General features: G+C 29.5%; 1 protein-coding gene across 2 annotated transcripts in view; it reads left to right on the top strand.

Moving 5' to 3' along the window:
- Positions 1-22228, top strand: part of LOC129984713 (hemicentin-2-like) — a 516003-nt gene that overhangs the window by 347812 nt on the left and 145963 nt on the right. For both annotated transcript variants that reach the window (XM_056094654.1, XM_056094653.1), the window contains exon 9: positions 7303-7350. In XM_056094654.1, the coding sequence (XP_055950629.1) occupies positions 7303-7350 (48 nt within the window). The remainder of the gene's footprint in view (positions 1-7302; positions 7351-22228) is intronic.

Here is a 22228-nt window from a genome sequence, read left to right as displayed (position 1 = left end):
AATTATGGTTCAACAATAAAATGGGTTTGTAAATCTATTCTAGATGTGCAGGATGTCTAGCGTTCAGTTCAAATAAACAGTTTTGTTATTGATTATCTTTATTAGTGACATTCAGTTAGAGTCTAGTCTTAGAATTGTCTAGAAAATTTAAAGATGTTATGGTTCCGAAACATGAAATCACAAAGGAACTTATGAATTCTATCTTCTTGTTGTGTTGTCAGGCAAAGTTACACAAACATTACTTGTCCAATGAAATTTTCTCCCAAGTCTGGCTGGATACAGGAAGTATCTCTACAGCCGAAAGACAAATGTGGACCAATTTCTCTTAAAAGTCCCAAAGAAAGGCAATATTTTCCGTTTCATTGCAATTAAGACTTTTACCTCGGACGATATTTAGGTATTCAAATGTCACTTTGTTTAACGAAAGGTTGAAAGGCTTGCCTTTTTATCACGAGCGCTAGATATGTTAGCTAGAAAATGTAGGGTGAGAATCAATTTGGCATTACTATAAGACTTTTCGTTTTTGAGCTAATGTGGTATAGAAGTTTGAGAAGAGAGTGTTACCTCAGGTGTGTTTTTATCATCCATTTGCTGTTTAAAAGTATTTCCTGAAATAATTTTCAAGTCCCTCTAAAGTAGAATGGTAATCTAAGCAGAACTAACGCTCATCATCCCATTCCTAATGAATACTTACTGCTCTTTAAACAAATGGAAATATTATTTCAAAAAAGAAGCTAATCAGAATTTCTAAGTAAATCACCACCTGTTAAAAAGATTTATTTTAAAAAGACTCATCAAATCGTTGTCAATGACTCAAATTAACCTTTATCCGAAGGCGTCCAATCCGCCCTTTTCCCTCCGTGATAAACAGTGAATTACCAGCAGCATCTGCCCATCATTAATGCTAATAATTAAGCACTATCCATCATGCTCTCATTAGCCCACCCCCCTTTTGTCTGTTCTCCTCTAAAAGAGGAGGAAAATAACTCACACGGACGAAACATCCATAATAACACTCTCCCGTGGAGGAAAGGCTGTATTTATTCCGTAATAAAACAGCGATAAAATCGCCGTCAAAGCCGTCTTCAAGTTTGCGGTGGTTTGCTTTGAAGAGGGGCCTTCCGCTCCTGATCTATCAAAGTGCTTCGGGGAAAGTTTTAACTTCCATTCTTTTTCGCCTTTTATCGCGCCAACTAAACTAGAAGGGAGATTGCAGGGAGAAGTCAACAGTGCTGGGGCTGATTGGTATTTTTCAAAAATGAGGTAATGTTTGTTGAAAGAATGGTATAAGTATTACATTCAGTGTAAGGTTGCTGTGTGTTGTAGAAATTTTGTTTAATTGGTCTATTTAGTAAATAAACAAAATTGGTTATTTTTATAATTTCTCACTAAAATAAATAAGATAAGATAATTTCAAAACTAAGATTTTAAGTATTTGAGCACGTATTTGCAAGTTATTGTATTGAGATGTCTGGAGATATATTTAATTCATAGAATTGATAATGGAATATGTATAATAGCTTTACATGGTATAGTTATCGTTGAATTTTAAATGTAATATCAAATGGATATCTCTAATTCTTAGCAGATTAATAGATTTTTTACATTAGTATTTACCACTAAAAAGTCCATTCCCTTCTTCCCTTTTTCGAATACTTTTGACTGAAGTGGTCTCATGGCAGAATGGTGACTTGAGGATAGGAGGGTTTCGTGTTTAAGACTATATTCCTCATAAAATCTGCTTTGTATAAGAATCTATTACACGTTAAATATGTTGATGGCCATATTTTTTCAAGCAGGAATAGTATGGAATTTGGATGAGGAATTGCCTTTTAAAATGTTTTACTTCTTCATTTAAGAATGTTTCGAAATTGCAATGTCTGTTTCAATTTAACTCTCGTTTAGCTTCAAAACTTGGTGTTAATCTAATTAAAAATTAAAACGCTGTCACACTTGTCGGAATCCTATCTCAAAATTTTCACTTAATACCTATTGAAAACGTTTGACCTCGCTACATCACTATCATGCATAAGCCGCATGTTCTGAGAATTCTATTACAAATTTTGCTGAAGACACCAGAAATAATTTTCTATAATTCCTGATAAAACAATATAATTAAATATCTATTTTTTCAATTCCTACTATTAGCTCACTCTCTCTATATATGTATATATCTTGTTCAAATTTTCAATCGTTAATAAAATACTTTTTATTCATCCACTCAAGTTCAAATACATTTTTTTAAACTTGAAGTGGATGTCACTTGATGTTAATACAGTTTTTTTTAAATATTAATTTATTAATAAAATGTGTCTAGTAATTTCTATTTGGTCACCAAATCCGTCGTCATGGCGCCAAATGGTTGCCAAGTTTGTCGCCAAACTCTATTTTGCTACTAAATATTGCAAATCTGTCATATCTATATAAATATTTATATTAATTGTAATTATTTAATAAAAAGTAACTAAAATAAAAAAAAATTGTTGAACTAAGTAGGAATTAACTTAAATTTTTTTTTATATATTACCTCTTAATTTTTGGGTTATATTTAATTTTTTTCGTATAAGCTTTCTGAATAAAAAGCATAACCGCCCTCCTTTAAAATAAATTTTATGAAATGAAAATATTCCCATGTTTGATTATTATTAAAGTAAAAGAACCAGATGTGAACAAAATACTCATTTGCAATAAAAATTAAAGTTTTCATTTAGAGGAATGTAGAAATGTAATAAAGGAGGCTGTGAAATCAATAAAATGAAAAATTACTCAGTGTTGCCATGGGACAAAACATGTTAGCACTCAATGCTGCTTCAAAATTCTTTTATACCATTTTTGATACAAATCTAAATTTTTTTAAGATTATCCATTTTCAATTATTTTCGAGAATCTTCGCTTAATGTAGACTTTGGTTATAGGGGTTTTAGAAAAGAATGAGACAGAATCAGTACACGATTGACTAGTAATACTTGTATATTGTATTTATTTTTTCACTGTGGTCTTTTACTGTGAAAATCTAATCAGATTTTGGTTCTCATTGGATTTGTGTTTCATTCTGTGGTAAATATTAATTTTAATCCATTACAATAGTTTACCAATTGATCAGATATACTTATTTTCTACAATAATACGTCCTTTACGAATTTTTTTCAAAAATAATAATAATGATAATTTCGACAATTTTTTACTTCTTCACTACTGTTACAGCAGTAAAAAAAATCCAAGTGTTGTTCTCATTCTATGGCAAATACAAATTTTAACCCATTACAATAATTCACCAATTGATCAGCTATTCTTATTTTCTGCTATAATACGTCCCTAACCAATTTTCTGCAAAAATAATAATGATAATAATAATTTTGAAAATTTTGGAACTGCTCCTCTTTTGTAATTAGTTATTGAAATAAGCTTTATGAAAGCTTTAATTGAAGCTTTATGTTTGAAACAACTGTATTCCAATTAATCTACACTTGCTTCAGTATTCTATAAGAAGTCAAAATCTGTTAATAATCAAAACATATTTTATTAAGACAGTGTAATACTAATCTGCCTTTCTAAGCAGATCATTATATTCCGATCTTTCCCAGTGGTCCAGCTTAACATACACCCACAGAAATCCCATTCCATCTATTTTCATCTCATTAACAGACAGTGAGTTGATGAACAACGCCACCCCATAAATGCTAATAATTAAACTTGCTACAGCACGTTTTCAGTAGATCACCTCTTTTGTCTGTCCTCATTTAAAAGAAGACAAAAATAATTCTCGGACGAAACATCCATAGAAACACTCAGTGTAGCTGTATTTATCCCATAATAAAACAGCGATAAAATCGCCGTCAAAGCCGTCTTCAAGTTTGCGGTGGTTTGCTTCGACGGGGATCTTCCGCTCCTGATCTATCGAAGTGTTCTGGGGAAAGTTTTCACTTCCTTTCTTTTTCGCCATTTATCGTACCCAGTAAAATAGAAAGATTACAAGGAGAAGTCAAGGTTGTTTTGATGCTTAGGATTTTTAAAAGAAGGAGATTCTGATGGTTAGTTGGCGAAGGTTTTGATCATTATATCGTGAAATTTGTTGTGAAAAGGTACAAAGTAAACTGGTTAAATGTTAAAAAATGGGTTTGGTTAGTTTTAATTGTAGTGTTGTTGTTAAAATCTGAGTAGAAATTCCAGCGAAGAGAAATTAATTTCATTACAGGTTTCGTAAGAATTTAATTTCTCTATTGTGTGTTTAAATTCGAATTTTATGTATTGGAAGTATATTCAATTAACTCTATGACCAAACCAAAGCGCACATTACATAAAAATTTAAGAAAAAAGAAATTTTATTTCATTACGTGGGTCCCTGATTGTATATTTAAAACCGGATATATTTTTGGAAATTTATTTAGTTAATTTAATGGCTAAAAAGCACATATATTAAATTTACATGAATTATTTTCTGTTGAATTTGAAACTTAATATCGAAGGAATGGGCACCTATTATTCAAAGTGTTTGACTTCAAATTAGTATAATCAAACAGGAAGAGAGCATTCTCGTTGTTCTTGAATATAGGACCACACGATCGTCGGAAATATTCAGAATATTGATTTCAGTACTGAAATTTTGCAGGTTTTTGAGGCTCGATTCGACAAAATTTCTGTATTATAGAAGAGTCTGTATCACAGAAATTTATTCAAGAAAAAATTTTACTACTGGTAAGATGCGGAAGTTTAGTGAAGGAGGTACCGATTTGGGTGATGTTCTTTGCATTTCATTTCTAGTTCAAAATTGTGATGTTCGTATCGGTTTAACTATTTTTTGTTTCATAGTGGAATATTAATCAAACTAAACGAAATATTGAAACATGATTAGATAACGATGGGGATACTTGTACCGGTGCCCCCATCTGAGGGATTTTTTCTTTATATTCATCAATGGAAAAACATGATCCATATAAACAAAAATGCACCAGCTTTATTGACACAAGTAATCTTAAGTGGGATCGAAATTGAAACGAAAGACATTTCAAGGTCCTTATAAATATGTCTCCCCCCCCTCCTCAGACAATATTCATTATTATGAAGGTCACCTCAAAATAAAATTTACTTAATTTCTAAATGGAACTTTAACCCTTTACATTCGAAACAATAATTCAATGTCTAATTATTCACTTAGTACATGGACTTGTTTTTACACCAAAAATGAAATACATACAATTGTTTTAAATTGAATTTCTCTAAAAAAATGAATCGACATCTTTTTACCATTCTGTAGTATATTTAACAATTAAAATTAAAGAAATAAAATGTCAAAATGATGTACCATCTTGAATGATACCTGAGGGAAGACATGCAAAAGAAGAAGAGCAAAGGGTTAATCAAACTAAGACTAAACATCTTATTATAAAGATGTGATTTGCTTATTTTGAAAACGGACATTTTATCTGAAAAAATAAGACTAATCCAAATTTCTAAATAGTGTTACGAATCTGTAATGCTGCTTCCCAGCATAGTTGGTTCCACCATCGGAAAGAATGTTTTACATTCATCGGTACTGGACGGAGTCCGGTGTCGCGTCGGAGGTTCCAGAGCTTGGCGACAAACTTGGCGACCATTTGGCGCCAAAATAGATTATACCCGAAACATCGAAATTTTTCCCGATCCGTCCAGTAGGAACAGAGATACGCCTCCTGATAACGTTCCTGATTGGTTGAGAGGCTTCTAGCCCCGCCTCCTGAGACCTATAAAAGGAAGCGGCAGCAGCTGCTAGAGCAGAGTAGTCGGAACCGACGTTAAAGAACTGGCCTTCCAGAGATAAGCGGAGCAGCGACGGAGTGAAGCTAGTGCTGAACTAAGCTATGTTCTACTGTCTGCAGTAGAGTCTGTTGTATGCTGCTGTTTATGCTGTTTTGTATGCTGTTGTATGCTGCACGTCTCGGCTGAAGATAATCGTCTTCTGTGCTGTAAATAGTTGTCGTCTTTGTGCTGTCCTGTGTGCCTTCGTGTAAATAAACGTCGTTGTTTTATTTTCTACTGCCGCCTGATGATTCAGCGTTCTTCACACCATATAACATCCACTATCCAAACAAACCTCGGAAATTTCGGAACAATAGATAATGTACTTTTAGATTCATTCTTCCAGTAAAATACAAATCCTCACTTTAGCTACTGCCCAAATTTACCTACATCTGAAGCAATCCTACCCATTCCTCTTCCTTCTTCAGATAGTGAGTTGCCGACAGCGTCTGCCCATTAATGCTAATAATTAAACCCTATCCATCACACTCTCATTAACCCAACCCCTTTGTCAGTTCTCCTCTAAAAGAGGAGGAAAATAACTCACACGGACGAAACATCCATAATAACACTCTCCCGAGGAGAAAAGGTTGTATTTATTCTGTAATAAAACAGCGATATAATCGCCGTCAAAGCCGTCTTCAAGTTTGCGGTGGTTTGCTTTGAAGAGGGGCCTTCCGCTCCTGATCTATCAAAGTGTTTTCGGGGAAAGTTTTCGCTTCCATTCTTTTTCGCCTTTTATCGCGCCCACTAAACAAGACGGGAGATTACAGGGAGAAGTTAACAGTGCAGTGGATGATTGGTATTTTTCAAAGATTAAGGTGTTCTGATGGGTGAGTGGAAAATGTGTTTTAGTAATCACAACGGTAATTTTTTTTAAAAAAAATATGTGCCTTTTTAAATTTGATTTCATTGCATAAAAACTTTTTTTTAAAAAATTGAATCGGTTGTTCGAATTTATTTTAAATATTATTATTAATTTCTGAGCAAAAATTGAAGCTAGAAATAAAAATTCCTTTATAGAAGGTTTAAGAATGTAACTTCCCTTTTGTGTTTGAATCCAAAATATATTTATTGAAAGTGTTTTTTTAATTAATTGAATAGCTTAATAAAATGCTCACACTGTGCCTTTACGTAAATAACTTATGGTTTATATTGTAACAACAATTTATATTAACTATTATAATTAATTCAACTGTGGCATTTTAAAATTATTGGAATCAAAAAAAGATAATAATCAAATATTTTTAAAGAAGACTCATTATTAAATCAAATGTACCTCTTACTTGATTTTAATATTCGTCGATTGAACAGTAAACAGTTCCTGGATACTTATTTGACATATTGTATATGTATTTTCAACGGTTACAAGAGATTTTTAAAATATTTTTCATGATCTGTAAAAATTATGATTATAAAGTACAATGTATTATATATGCAATATTGGTTTTTATTTATTTATATTGAATTGCTTTATTATTTCACATTTCATTTACAAAAGGGTAATAATTGTATTCTTTCTTTCAGCATGTAAGACTGAAAATGTCAAATTAAATGCATCCAGTTTATCTAGAGGTAAGAATTGCATGTTATTTATCGTTGTGTAACACATTTTTTCTCAAACTGAACAACATTGATTATATCGTATAAACTAAAACATTTTTTTACCTTCTCTCTGTTGAGATATCTGTTTCAAAGAAAAATATTTTTTTTTAGATAAAAGCGGATAATTCTTAGATAAAAATGAGTGTATGAGATATTTTTTAATTGCGTAGCACATCATTATATGAGAAAAATTACAAAAGAAAACTCTTAGCTCAATATTGCTTATTAAGTTCTTATTTACAGAACAATCATTATATGGAAATGATGATGTTAAAAGAGTTGCCTCCTGGATTTTCTTGTAGAATTTTTTTTAGATAAAAGCGGATAATTCTTAGATAAAAATGAGTGTATGAGATATTTTTTTATTGCATAGCACATCATTATATCAGAAAAATTACAAAAGAAAACTCTTAGCTCAATATTACTTATTAAGTTCTTATTTACAGAACAATCATTATATGGAAATGATGATGTTAAAAGAGTTGCCTCCTGGATTTTCTTGTAGAATTTTTTTTAGATAAAAGCGGATAATTCTTAGATAAAAATGAGTGTATGAGATCTTTTTTATTCCGTAGCACATCATTATATGAGAAAAATTACAAAAGAATAGCTCCTAGATCAATATTACTTATTAAGTTCTTATTTACAGCATAATCATTATATGGAAATAATGATGTTAAAAGAGTTGCCTCCTGGATTTTCTTGTAGAATCCGTTTAGATAATTGTGAAGGAAATTTGCTGAAATTATCTTTTTTAATTTAAAAAGACATTTTGTGATGGAGAAATCTATTTTGTGAGTACATAATCATATTCTGCAGCATTTCTTCCAATACATTTTCTTCTAAAGTAATTTATTAATTAACCATCCTCACTTACAAGAACCTTCCCAATTGCCTCAGAAACTGTAAGGTTATTAGGAACTTGTATTTCGCCTCCTAATGATAAAAACATTTGACAGAAAGAGAGTACATTTAAAATGATGGGAAGTTTCTATATATTCTCTTAAAATGCATTTTACTGTATGTTCCTAATTTCACCCAAAGTACTGCTTTTTTCTTACTTTTTATTCAGAACTGTTGTCTCGTATTTCACGGAATGTTGCTTATGAGTGTCGTAACTATTTAAAACCTTCAATTTGGAATAATTTGCAATCACTTTGTCTCGAAATATTTGCAGAAAACTTGGGAAATGAGCCTTTACAATTACAGAAGTAATAAATATTATATAACATGAGAATGAGACATTTAAAACTTAGAAATGCAAATTCAAATTAGGAAAAATAGTCGTTTAATTTAGTGAGACAAGTTGTAACTTCTACTTCAAATAGAATATTCAATCTGCATGTCAACCAATTTTGCTCTGATATTTACTCTACCTGAAAAACAATTTACCATTCTTATCGTTTAATAATAGAATTCAGATATATAGTCTTTATTAGAAACATTGAAATCACAGACTATCCAAGAAAGCAAATTTTATTTCAGCGATAATTTTTTAATCTATCAAATGCAGTTAAACTATCATAAACACGGTTATTACGGTTATTTTTAATAACAATAATTTAATTATACCAATAATAGCAAACATACAAACAATAATGAGACTTCATTCTGACATCTTCACCCTCGTCAATCGAATAATTATTTGTATATTTCTTGAAAAATGAGCCATGCATGATTGGAGAAATGTTATTTCCTCTGCCTCTGCAGATTCCATTTGTGATTGAAAAGCGTCAAATTCATATACAATTTTCTACATAAGTATCACATTTTTATTCTTTATTTTTTGCACCAAACTGTTTCAAATTGTGGTTGACAAATATCATTATCTCGTGATGAGTGATATTTATGTAAATTATATGATAGATTTCCTTTTAAATATCAGGTGTTAATTTGGTAACAAAGATGAGCATTGAAAGCAGTATGGAACGCTGTCACAGTAAAAGGCTTAAAATTACTTTCTATTATAAAATAAATTATTCCAAATATATAAAAAGCAATTAATTACATAATTACTTTTATGTATTTTGGATTGGAAAAGCCTGTTGCCAGTTACCCCATAATGAAAATTATATGTGAAATCGAGAAGATTGCCTTTTTTTTACAATATAAAATTAAAAAATGAAATTTGATATTTTGCTGTAACCGTTTGACATTAAAGATGCAATGCAATGCATATAAAATGTATCGATTTGCCATAAATATAATTCGATTAAAGAGCGAACATTATAAATCACTTTCACTGAACCATTTGAAACTAAGGTACTTAAACGTCATCTAATAACACTGTGAGAAACGAAAATGTTTTCTTCTTCTTCTAGACTGTGTTAACCAAAATCCTTAAGATTAACCATTCTATCAGTGTGTATCCCTTAGCTGGATTCAATATCTTCACATTAAAATGCGATTTATGTTACGATCAAACACTTTTGTATCTATGTATTATATCAATGCATGTTATCGATTGGAATGATTAAATTATTTTATAAGATACATAAAATACATTTTTACTGCTATTTATCAACTTTGTCATTCCAATGTTTTTTTTATGTGAAAACATTAGAATGACATTATTATTTCAAGAAAATCATCTTCTCTTCAAAACAGCGTCATCCAGTCTTTCTTCGTTTAAAATTCCAACAGAATTTCAATTCAACTATCATGTGAAATTAAATATTGCATTTTTTTTTATTCCACAATTTTTTGAATATTTAGTTCTAATTAAAAGCTCAGTAAATTACAACATTTAAACCAACATTTTAAAGAAAATCTGTTACATTTTGAGACTTAAATATGCTTTCCAAACTCTGTATTTTTGGTCTAAAGACATGTTAAATTTCTTGGTTTTAAGCTTTTAAATGTTCAGATTCATATAGATGTAGATCTATTCAGGTAAGCGCCTATCGAAAAAGATTCGGTTATTGTTGTTGTTGGGTTCATTGGCGTAGGAGTCATTCTTGGCCATACTGCGCCAAGCGTATGCTTGAATTTCACCCAGACTATAAAATATGTAATTAAAATTTTAAAAACATACGGTATAGACATGAATTCAAATAATTAAAAAAAATATAACTTAGATATATTTTTTCACCGAAATGAGGTTTAAAATATGAAAATTTATCAAATTTTTCAATCTGAATTTTGACGAACACAATATTTTCTCTACAAAATGAAAATCGAAAATTCGTTTCAATGATTCTGAATTAATTCATTCCATAATATACAAATCGAACAAAAGAAAAGTTCGCTTCATTAATAATTCTACAAATAAATTACTATTTGATCCCTTCCTGAAATAAGAAGAATAAAGGTAAAAAAATATAAGAAAAAAAAGGATTAAAGCTAATCTTATTTCGCAATTGGTTTTCCATTCTCTCGGACAATCCCCACAATTTACATTTTCTGAAGTGTAGGACACAGCGGCCATTAGGTTCACTGTGTCATTAGTAAATCAGCAGTAAACAGTCTGCCGGCATCGCCATAATTACAATGCTCCAACGCAATTGCTCCTATTGCTCATGGGACACACTCATAGGTTTATGCTTTAGTGAATTGCTCCAATAAAGGATGTAATAGCTACTCCAAATTCATGGCATTCGGTCTCGCTGAGCTCTTTGGTATTAAGGCCGCCTGTGCGCAGAATTCGCAATACTCTGGGATAAGAATTTCAAGCCGAAGGTAAACAAATTCAGCTAATATTGAACTGTTCCTGTAATTAAGTTTGGTTGAAATGAGTTTCGTTCGTTATGAGGTTAATTTAAAACTGTAGGTTGCAGTGATCAACATGGGGAATGTTGAAATAAGTGAATAAGTATCGTTTGTTGAATGTATGATGAGATCGCGGTATTTTTCTATTATTATAAGCTAAGTTTTTAATTATATTTCTGTTAGCCTAATATATTGGTTTTTGATCTCATATTCTCTCTTGATATTTGGTTTCATATATATGTAGTAAGTACACATTTACAGGTTATCTTTTTTATCTTCCTTAACCCATTAACCGCTTGTTTTTTTTTTTTAATTTTTGGCTAAATAAGTTGTATTTATATGTGCAAAAAAGTTGTTTAATAGTATAATTATATTCAATTTTTTTGAAAGTATTTGATGCTTCTGAAAAAGGGTATCATTATAAAATGATTAATGAATTCAATTCAATAAAAAACAAAGGCTGAATCAGTAATAGATCATTACTGTAACCTCTAAATTACATATTTATGTACAGTGTTTCTTTATCATATAAAAGTCAAATCGAAAATATAATGCTTCATATATGACAATTCAGTTCTTTTCAACTTACAGACGAATTACAAATTTGATCACTTGTGTTAAAAAAAAATGTACAGAGTATACACTTTCTACTGCACATAATATTAATTGATATATAAAGAATGAAATTAATCTCTCAGGTATACCAAATATATTTTTGGCGCCGAGTGATGTACGTAAAATTTCAAAACTCCAAATAGAGATCGTAGCAGCTAATGGGTTAATACAAAATATTGTTAAAAATTGTTAATTACTAGCTAAGAGATCACAAATACCGCTATCGTCTCTTAATTAACGCAAATAAAGTATTTATTTTCAAATTTTTTATTATACATATGTTGCGTCATCCATTTTTGATAACTGCTTTTTGATTGGTTTATTATTAATTTAAATTGTCTTCAAATGTTCTTGTTTCTCAATCAATAATTTTTTATTAATTCAAATTTATTGCAAATTATCAAGGACAAAAATTCTAACCGAACATTAGTCAGAGTCGTATATATGTATCCAACTAATGTTAGTGAGATCAAAAGAAGAATTTCATCAAGACTAAGGAATGTCAGTTTAAATGTCTATAATTAATAGATAAATGATTGGTTTTTATTTTTCCTTTCTTAAAATATAGCAAGAAAAATTACTATCATTCTGAATTAATTCGACCTTGAACTTTTGAAGAATTTACTCATTTGAGCCTTTCTTCACTTCAAAAAATCATTTTTTGGAATTTTGCCTTTCTGCTGGTAAACGTAATAAAACAGCAATCACCCCGAGGTGTGAAATTGAATTTGTGGTCGAAAAACCAAAACTATGGATTTTGTATCAAGTTTCGATGAATTTCATTTATTAGGGTGTCCCATAAGTTTCTTTCCTATTTGTAATATGAAATGAATACACAATATTTACTGTTTAAAATGTTATTTATTTTGTTATATAAGAACCCTTTTGCTCTATCTCTTCTAAGTCCCATCTAAGAGACCTTCTTCTATCTCTCAGGAAGCCTTATTATGCCTTCTTTCCAAAATTATTGTGTTTTGGACAAGAAATAATCCTTGAATGGATTTAAAGCGCTTTTCGTGAAGAGAATTTTTTTAAGGACAGAAAGAAATAATAATCAGTTGGAGCGAGATCTGGGGAGTATGTAGGATGCAGTAAAACATCCCAATCAAACTGTAAGAGCTTCTCTCTTACGACTAATGTAGTATGTGGTCTCGTGTTGTCATGATGAAAAACAACGCCTCGTCAGTTCATTAATTCTGGTCGTTTTTGCTATGCCAGCTTTCAATTGATCCAGTTGGGGACAGTATTTCGTATAATTTATTGTTTCACCTTGAGGAAGTAACTCGTTGAAAATGGCGCCTTTCCAATCCCATCAAATGGACAAAAGAACTTTTTGGGGGTGTTGTCCCGGCTTTGCGACAGTTTAAGGCCTATTGTCCTTACACCAAGTGTGTTTTCTATGCACATTTTTATATAAAATCCATGTTTCGTCTCCAGTGACAAAACTCTTTAAAAGCGTAACCTTTTAAGATGAGAAAGATTATTTGAGGCACCCTAATACATAAATTTCGCTTATCCTCCATATGCATGTGAACGTGACATATCAAGCATCCAATAACTTAGATGGGTGGAATCTTATATACGGTTTGCCACGAAAATTATACATCTCTATCAGATTTTGGGCCAAATTCGTCAAAACGTAAGTAAAGTATACATTTATAAATTTGGAAGATACAAAACTTTCATGGGCTATACAAATGAAATTTGGGTGTGTTTCTTGATACTAAAATTGTTCTCTGTAGGAAAGTCTCGACCTAACTGATAGGAAAAAAACCGTACTGTATAAAATGCGAATCTCAATTATCATTGTCATATGATTAGTATTTACATCAAGATCTGTATGGAAGTTTCCTCAATATGACACACTTGGGGAAACAATACAATCTCGGTTTCCTTCATATTTCTATACGACTAGTCTGTCCATCAGATCTTTATGAAAGGTGACTTTGGCCAATCTAAGAGAATAAGATACTGTTAAAACATCAATCTCGATTATTTTAGCCATAAATCTAAGCTAAAAATAAAAAAAACATGTCAATGAAAATTTCGGGTAATTGAAATCTCAGAATTTTATATAAAAACCATAAGATCCTTCATAATCACTTCATCACTTATAGTCAGAAAATAATTATATTTCTTAAATTGTAAGCATTCTCAATAGTAGCTGGATTTTTTCAATCAATTTGAATGGTGAGATGATATTAATAAAAGATTTTTTTATCACTTTTTCTGTAATTATGTAATCTGATGCTTTTCGGTTGTAATAACAAGAAAATAAAGACAATACCAAGGGGAATTTTCTGTCTTTAAAATTTATTCCATGAGTTTCTTTTTAATATAATATGAATAGATTTTCCAGTATGTTTCCGCCAAACAAGTTCTAGCCTTTATTCAAAAGTAATTAAAATAATAGTGGTTATGAAAAATATGTCAGAAACAATGGATTAAGTAGGAAAAATTCATCCGTTATTTTTTTTTTTTTTTTTTTTTTTTTTTTGTAAAGCACATTTAAATATTGATCTTTTTACAGTGATTCATTTTATTTATGTTACTTTTCTAGAAAAGAGAAGAAAGTAAGCTGCTAAAAACTTCAGCATAACCTAATCTTTTTATAGCTTATTTAACAATATACAAATACTTTATTTGAAATTCTCAAATGAATAATTTCAGACTTTCAAGTGAAGTATTTCAGTAGTGGAATTCTAATTAGGCAAACTAGGAAATTGTCTAGTCAGAGAGGAGGCCGCTAGCAGGTCTATTAAAAAAAATTTATTTTCCTTATTGCTAAATGAATGAGTTTGTAAAATTAAAAATGCAAATTCTATGAATGGTAAAATATTAGGCTCATATAGACACTCTATCAAGTGTAATTAATAGGATTAATTAATCAAATTAATTAATATGATTCTTGTAATGTCCTTATGCTCAACTTTATTATTAGTAGAATAATTATGAAACTTAACATCTGCTTCAAAAATATTATGATAAACATCAATGCAGGCAGTCTGGAGTTAAGATAAATAAATGAAAATAAATACATATTCACATAAATGCGTTCATAAAATTAAAAAAAAATATTAGCCTAAAATAAAATAAATTAACATGTTAAAAATGTTTTACAATGTGAAACTAAATTTATTGTCTTTTTTAAATAAAAGGTCGCATAATGTGAGTTGCTTAGGGCAGCAAAAAATGTAATTCTGCCAAAGTGCTGATTAATAAAAACAACTAATATCAATAGGCTAAAAAGTGTTTTGAAAATCTTGCTTTTTTTATTTTTATTTATTTCAAGCCTCTGCATTAAAATATAACATTTACAACAAGTCAGATTTTTCTTAAATACAGAAACTTCAGAGGATTTTCCATTACCATTTTTAGGAGAAACCAGTTAGTGCTCGCTTCTGGACTTTCAGTTATAATTGAACAAATAAAGCTTATTTTATATTTAACTACTTTCTATAGAAAAAAAAAAACCACCGACTTACACAATTAGACAAAAATTTATTGCAAATCCACAATTCTAATAATAATAACAATCGAGTGTGCATTTTGAATCTTGACCCGTTGAACAGTCAAGCCTAAAAAACACAGTTTTGATGTAATTATCATATGCTAACATTTCAACAATCTATTTATTTGGCCCAAAATTTATTAATTTACATTTATGTTATTAATTTAAGTAACAACACTAATCTAGTATTCATTTTGAATCTCTTTGAATTGATCGTTAAAAATTACAATTGGGCAAAGATCTAGAATTTCTGTGTAAAGATCATCATATGTTAACATCTCGGCATCTTACTCATTTGGTCAAAAATTTATTACAAAGTTATTTATTATAATTTAGGCAACATCATTCGAGCGCACATTTTGAATCTTTCTCCGTTAATCATTCAATGTCACAATTGGAAAACGATATTTATGTTATTTTTAAATGCTAAAATTTCTTTAACTAGTTTGCCACATTTTTTTTCTTTCTCGCATAGAAAGTATAGAGAAAGTTTTATAAAAGTTAAAAATTCCAACTCGAAATTTTGACAAATTATAAATTTCAGATCTCCCTGAATTCGAAAAACAAAATTTTATAAAATGTCCATCTGTCTATCTGTGACAAAGATACTCAAAAATGCTTTGAGCTAGATGGATGAAATTTAGTACCCGGTCTTAACATTAGAGTTAGAGATTTTTGTCCAAAATTTGAGTAAACTCCGTTAAGAGGAAGTCTGTTTGTTCCAATTACTTTAACACAATAACTACAAATCTAAGATATATATAATAAATTCTCTAGACAAAATTTAACATCTATAGTGTAGAAACCTATCAGATGTTGATCCAAATCCAAACAGAGTTTGACCGTCTGTCGGTCTGTATTTTCAGAAACATATAAACGCAATAACTCAAACTCGCAATGATTTAAATATATCAAATTCGGATGTGATTTTGTGACTACAACTTTAGTTTTGCGCCAAATTTTTATTTCAATCGAATGGGTAAAACGCATCTAAAACCAAACTTCAATTTTCGGGTATAAATCGAATGTTAGAGATGAACCGCCAAAAAATTCGCCAAGGTCCATACGATAATTTCAGTAAAATTGCTATATTCACGCCAAAGGTTAATATTTCGTAACTATTGAACGCCAATGAAACGCAATGCATTCTCTAAGGTTACACCTTTATTAGAGAGTATGCAAGAAAGTTTTGAGGGGACTACTGCCACTGATTGAGCTATTTCAATCTCATAGACTTCTATAAATTGACTAATAGAACTGTCAAACACAACATTTATTCAAAAATTTAATATAGATCTATAATTCTGGTGAATATATATAAAATTTAATTCCTTTAACTTGCTAATTTTTTGTACTAATTTTGATATCCTTTAAAGGGATATCTGTTAGACTTTTTAAATAAAAAGATTCGATAAAGAGTAACCCTGTGGGTTTAAAGACATGCAAAATTCCACACCTCAAACTTTTTCCGATTTTGAGTTATCGTCTTTCAAAGCAGATAAACGTAGTTCCCTAAAAAATTTTCTTTATTTCAATTTGAAGATTCAGCGCTGCCTTGAGGTAAAATGTTTTTGTTGTTTGCAAATTTTTCCAAACTTCGTAGACTTAAAAAGTTTTATTTTAACTTAAGACTAAATTTTTTAAAAAATATGCTGAAACCGTACATATTTGTAAAAAACGAAAATGAAAATAAAGATTTTAATTGATTTGAAAAGTAATTTCATAAATAATCTTTTGAACTTTGCATTTTATTTTCTTATTTAGCATTTTATTTTAAATCAATTTTGCTCTTTTAAATACTTCAGATTTTTTTAACATGAAATTTCACTCACTATTATATCAAGAAATAGCCAATATTGCCAGTATGTTTTTCGGAATGAAATTATTGTGTACTTTTCACTAATGAAAAACCAAATATTTAAGTAATTATTATAAGGCTTTTATGCAAATATTTGACACTATTATATTTTTGAGTAAAAATGTAAAATTCTTGCATCTTAAAATATTTATAGCAAAAGATAGTTATACCAAATCAATTATTGAGAACTACATGAAACTGTTTTAAATGTAAAAGATTCTTTCTGCAAATTATTATAATAAACAAAACCTTTTTAATTTATGAAATATATTTTTTCATTAAAAATGTAAATGATTGTAAAGCCAAATAATTAACTAGAAAATTGTACTGTCCAAACAATTTTTAAATGTTGGAAACACCATTTTCTATAAAATATGAATACATTTTTAAAAACGATAGGAAGTTTATATGAGCATTATGAGTGACATTTTTATATATTTACAGCCTGTGCAAATGTAATTAGGCCTAGTATGCATTTTTGACATGAGTAAAATAATAACATGAGTAAATTTTAATATTCATCCATCGTTAAAAACGAGTTATAAAATTTAGAATGAATTTTTAGCAAACATAATGCCTCAAACACCATTTTTAAGATAAAAAGATATTATTTAATGTAAAAAAAATATATTAAAAGAAATCTTTTCAAAAGATATGATTTCTTCACATCTTTTGTTATTTCAAATTCAGTTTATTTAGCAAATGTTAGAAGTTTCCATGTTACTTATTTTCAGAATGGAGTTATAATTTTTTTTGTGTGTGTGTGTGTGTGTGTGTGTGTGTGTGTGTGTGTGTGTGTGTGTGTGTGTGTGTGCGTGCGTGCGGCCGTTAATAATCTTTTGTCTCTCACAGTTCCTTATTTTGATGAAAAATATTGAATAAAAATTGTGTTGTTGTTGGTTTGGGACTTTACAATCCCGCTGACAGTTGTCTGTCAGCGATTTAAGCCGAGTGAGCATATCTTGTTTTTTTAGTAACGCCAACTAGGGCCAAGAGTACGACTTAGCTACTTCATTCGTCACATTCGCTTGCCCAGCCCTTTTTTACAGGGGGGGGGGGGCACATTCACACACTTCACAGATAGAACACAAAAGAACAACCGTGCCTGAACCGCGACTCTAACCCAGGACGCCCAGATCACGGGGAAGACGCGCTACCCCTATGCCAGGAGGCCGGCGTTATAATTTTTGATAAATAAAAATTTATTTAATTAATTTTCCATATAACACTTGCATCTTCCTAGTTTTCGTGAAAAAAAATTATATAAAAACTTTTTTCCATTTCTGTAGGAAATAAAAATAGATCAATATTAAAAGCATTACAAAATCATTTATAGAATATCTCTCCCGTATAAAAAATGTGAATGAAATGTAATAAAATTAAGGAGTGACAGATTAATGAATGTAATGCATAATTTGTTACGTAATTAATTTTCAAACAAAAATTCTGTAGTCTTCCTTAATGAAATATTAATGTTTTCGAGCGTTAGGTAATTAACAACAGTTCCTGTTAGTTAAGTTATGATAAATTGCGTATCAAGCAGGTTTCATTAAGGCTGCAGTTGAATAGGAAATTAATTACAGAGAACAACACTTCTAACTGCATCATCTTTCATTATGCGCCACATCTACATCTCATCAGACCATCACTGTCCTTCAACAATGTCTGAACTCCCCATCTTGCATATATTAAAATTAATCATATTAATCAATATGAAGATTTTATTCTTAAGAATTAAATTAATTTTTTCAGTAGCTTCTTTGCCATGGTTCGTCATATCGCCAGTGTATGATAATATAGTGTAGTAATGCCCGAAATCCAAATTTTCTATATATATTAATAATGAATGTAATCAATATAAAGATTTTTAAGAATTTAATTGCTTTTTTAAATAGATTCTTTGTCATAGTTCGTCAGATCATCAATGTGCACTTATATAGTGCAGTAATTTCAGAAATCCGCATGCTATATGTATTAATAATGAATGTAATGAAGATGAAGATTTTTAAGAATTAAGAGTTTAATTAATTTTTAAGTAGCCCTTTTACCATGAATCGTCATAGCATCAGTGTACACTAATATATTGTGCAATGACGTCCGAAACCTACATCTTGTGTGTATTAATAATGAATATAATCAATATGAAGATTATATTCTTAAGAATTAAGAGTCTAATTAATTTTTAAGTAGCCCTTTTACCATGAATCGTCATAGCATCAGTGCACACTAATATATTGTGGAATGACGTCCGAAACCTACATCTTGTGTGTATTAATAATGAATATAATCAATATGAAGATTATATTCTTAAGAATTAAGAGTCTAATTAATTTTTAAGTAGCCCTTTTACCATGAATCGTCATAGCATCAGTGTACACTAATATATTGTGCAATGACGTCCGAAACCTACATCTTGTGTGTATTAATAATGAATATAATCAATATGAAGATTATATTCTTAAGAATTAAGAGTCTAATTAATTTTTAAGTAGCCCTTTTACCATGAATCGTCATAGCATCAGTGCACACTAATATATTGTGGAATGACGTCCGAAACCTACATCTTGTGTGTATTAATAATGAATATAATCAATATGAAGATTATATTCTTAAGAATTAAGAGTCTAATTAATTTTTAAGTAGCCCTTTTACCATGAATCGTCATAGCATCAGTGCACACTAATATATTGTGGAATGACGTCCGAAACCTACATCTTGTGTGTATTAATAAGGAATATAATCAATATGAAGATTATATTCTTAAGAATTAAGAGTCTAATTAATTTTTAAGTAGCCCTTTTACCATGAATCGTCATAGCATCAGTGTACACTAATATATTGTGCAATGACGTCCGAAACCTACATCTTGTGTGTATTAATAATGAATATAATCAATATGAAGATTATATTCTTAAGAATTAAGAGTCTAATTAAATTTTAAGTAGCCCTTTTACCATGAATCGTCATAGCATCAGTGTACACTAATATATTGTGCAATGACGTCCGAAACCTACATCTTGTGTGTATTAATATTGAATATAATCAATATGAAGATTATATTCTTAAGAATTAAGAGTCTAATTAATTTTTAAGTAGCCCTTTTACCATGAATCGTCATAGCATCAGTGTACACTAATATATTGTGCAATGACGTCCGAAACCTACATCTTGTGTGTATTAATAATGAATATAATCAATATGAAGATTATATTCTTAAGAATTAAGAGTCTAATTAATTTTTAAGTAGCCCTTTTACCATGAATCGTCATAGCATCAGTGCACACTAATATATTGTGGAATGACGTCCGAAACCTACATCTTGTGTGTATTAATAATGAATATAATCAATATGAAGATTATATTCTTAAGAATTAAGAGTCTAATTAATTTTTAAGTAGCCCTTTTACCATGAATCGTCATAGCATCAGTGTACACTAATATATTGTGGAATGACGTCCGAAACCTACATCTTGTGTGTATTAATAATGAATATAATCAATATGAAGATTATATTCATAAGAATTAAGAGTCTAATTAATTTTTAAGTAGCCCTTTTACCATGAATCGTCATAGCATCAGTGCACACTAATATATTGGGAAATGACGTCCGAAACCTACATCTTGTGTGTATTAATAATGAATATAATCAATATGAAGATTATATTCTTAAGAATTAAGAGTCTAATTAATTTTTCTAAGTGAGTAGTAGCTTCTTAGCCACGTTTCGTTCAGATATTCAGTGTACACTAATATGGTGTAGTGATGACTTAAATCCACATACTGTATGTATCAATAATGAATATAATCAATATGAAGATTTTAGTCTTAAGAATTTAATGAATTTTTAAATAGTTTCTTTCCATGATTCGTCAGATCATCAGTGTATACAAATATGGTGTAGTATGTCCGAAATCCACATGTGGTATGTATTAACAATGAATATAATCAATATGAAGATTTTATTCTTAAGAGTTTAATTATTTTTTAGTAGATTCTTAACTATGTTTCGTTGTATGATCAATGTGCTTTAATATAATACCATAATATCTGATATCCATTTTTATTAACAACTAGACGCCTTTGGCGACCAACCAGTTCGCCAGTGTTACCGCTCGCTACAATTTTCAATTAAATATTTTAAGTAACTGGTCTCTTAATAGATTCTCAAACAAAACATTTTTAATCTTCAAATTTTGATAGTCATACCAAAGTTATAATGTTGTTTAGATCGTTTCGTTCAATTTACTATATATATTTTGCTAATTTGTTGTCAATTTCGGTAAAACTTCAACTTTAATTTAAAGTGGAAATGCTGAAATTGCAATTAATATAAAGATACTTTTTAATAAAACCAAGAGTTTTATTTTATTTATCATCTTTGTTGTTATTTATTTATTATTATTATTATTGAATATGAGTATTGCAAACAGAATCGCTCGGTATTTAAGTCTTATGTGAACTACAAAATATTTTTCATAATGTATGTAATATCTCAAAGAATAATTCAACAAAAATTTCTCAGATTCAGCATAAAATTCAGTTTTTAGTTTTGCTTTCAAAAGGATTGAAATGAAATCAATAATAATATTTTGTTCCGGCCTATAAATATATTTCAAAAATTATGAAGTCTAAATTTAATGCAGTAAGGTATCATATTCTGAGAAATATTCTGGACACACCAAATTTTAAATAAATGAATGAATGTTTCTATTTTCCACGATCAACTAAGACTTATTTATAAAGTTTTGAATGTTAAAAATTTAGAAAAACTCAACATTTACATAATCTTAGGTCAATTAATCTTGAGAAACCTGAGCGCTGATTAGCGTATTTTCTTTGAAACGATCGATGGAAAATCTAAAATTATCCTTTTTTTTATTGAATAGTGATATTCAAATTTTCATAAATCAGTCAGTTTAAGTGATTGATTTAGTTGATTGGAAATTAACTCTTTTTATTTAAAATATTAGTGTTTCAAGAACATTTTGTTATTCGTGATTTCCACAGCAGAAGCTTTATGTGAAATCAAAAATTCGTTATTTATTAGAGAATTTATTGAATCTAGTTACATAACATATAATCATTTTCCATTTAGACCATTTTAGCAGATATGTGTCTTACTAAAGGTTTACAAATTAGCTGTGTGGCCCTGATTT

This window comes from Argiope bruennichi, chromosome 9 (genome assembly GCF_947563725.1).
Source record: "Argiope bruennichi chromosome 9, qqArgBrue1.1, whole genome shotgun sequence".
Taxonomy (NCBI): Eukaryota; Metazoa; Arthropoda; class Arachnida; order Araneae; family Araneidae; genus Argiope; species Argiope bruennichi.
Note: the sequence above shows the minus strand (reverse complement) of the source record. Positions and strands in the feature narration are given on the sequence as shown.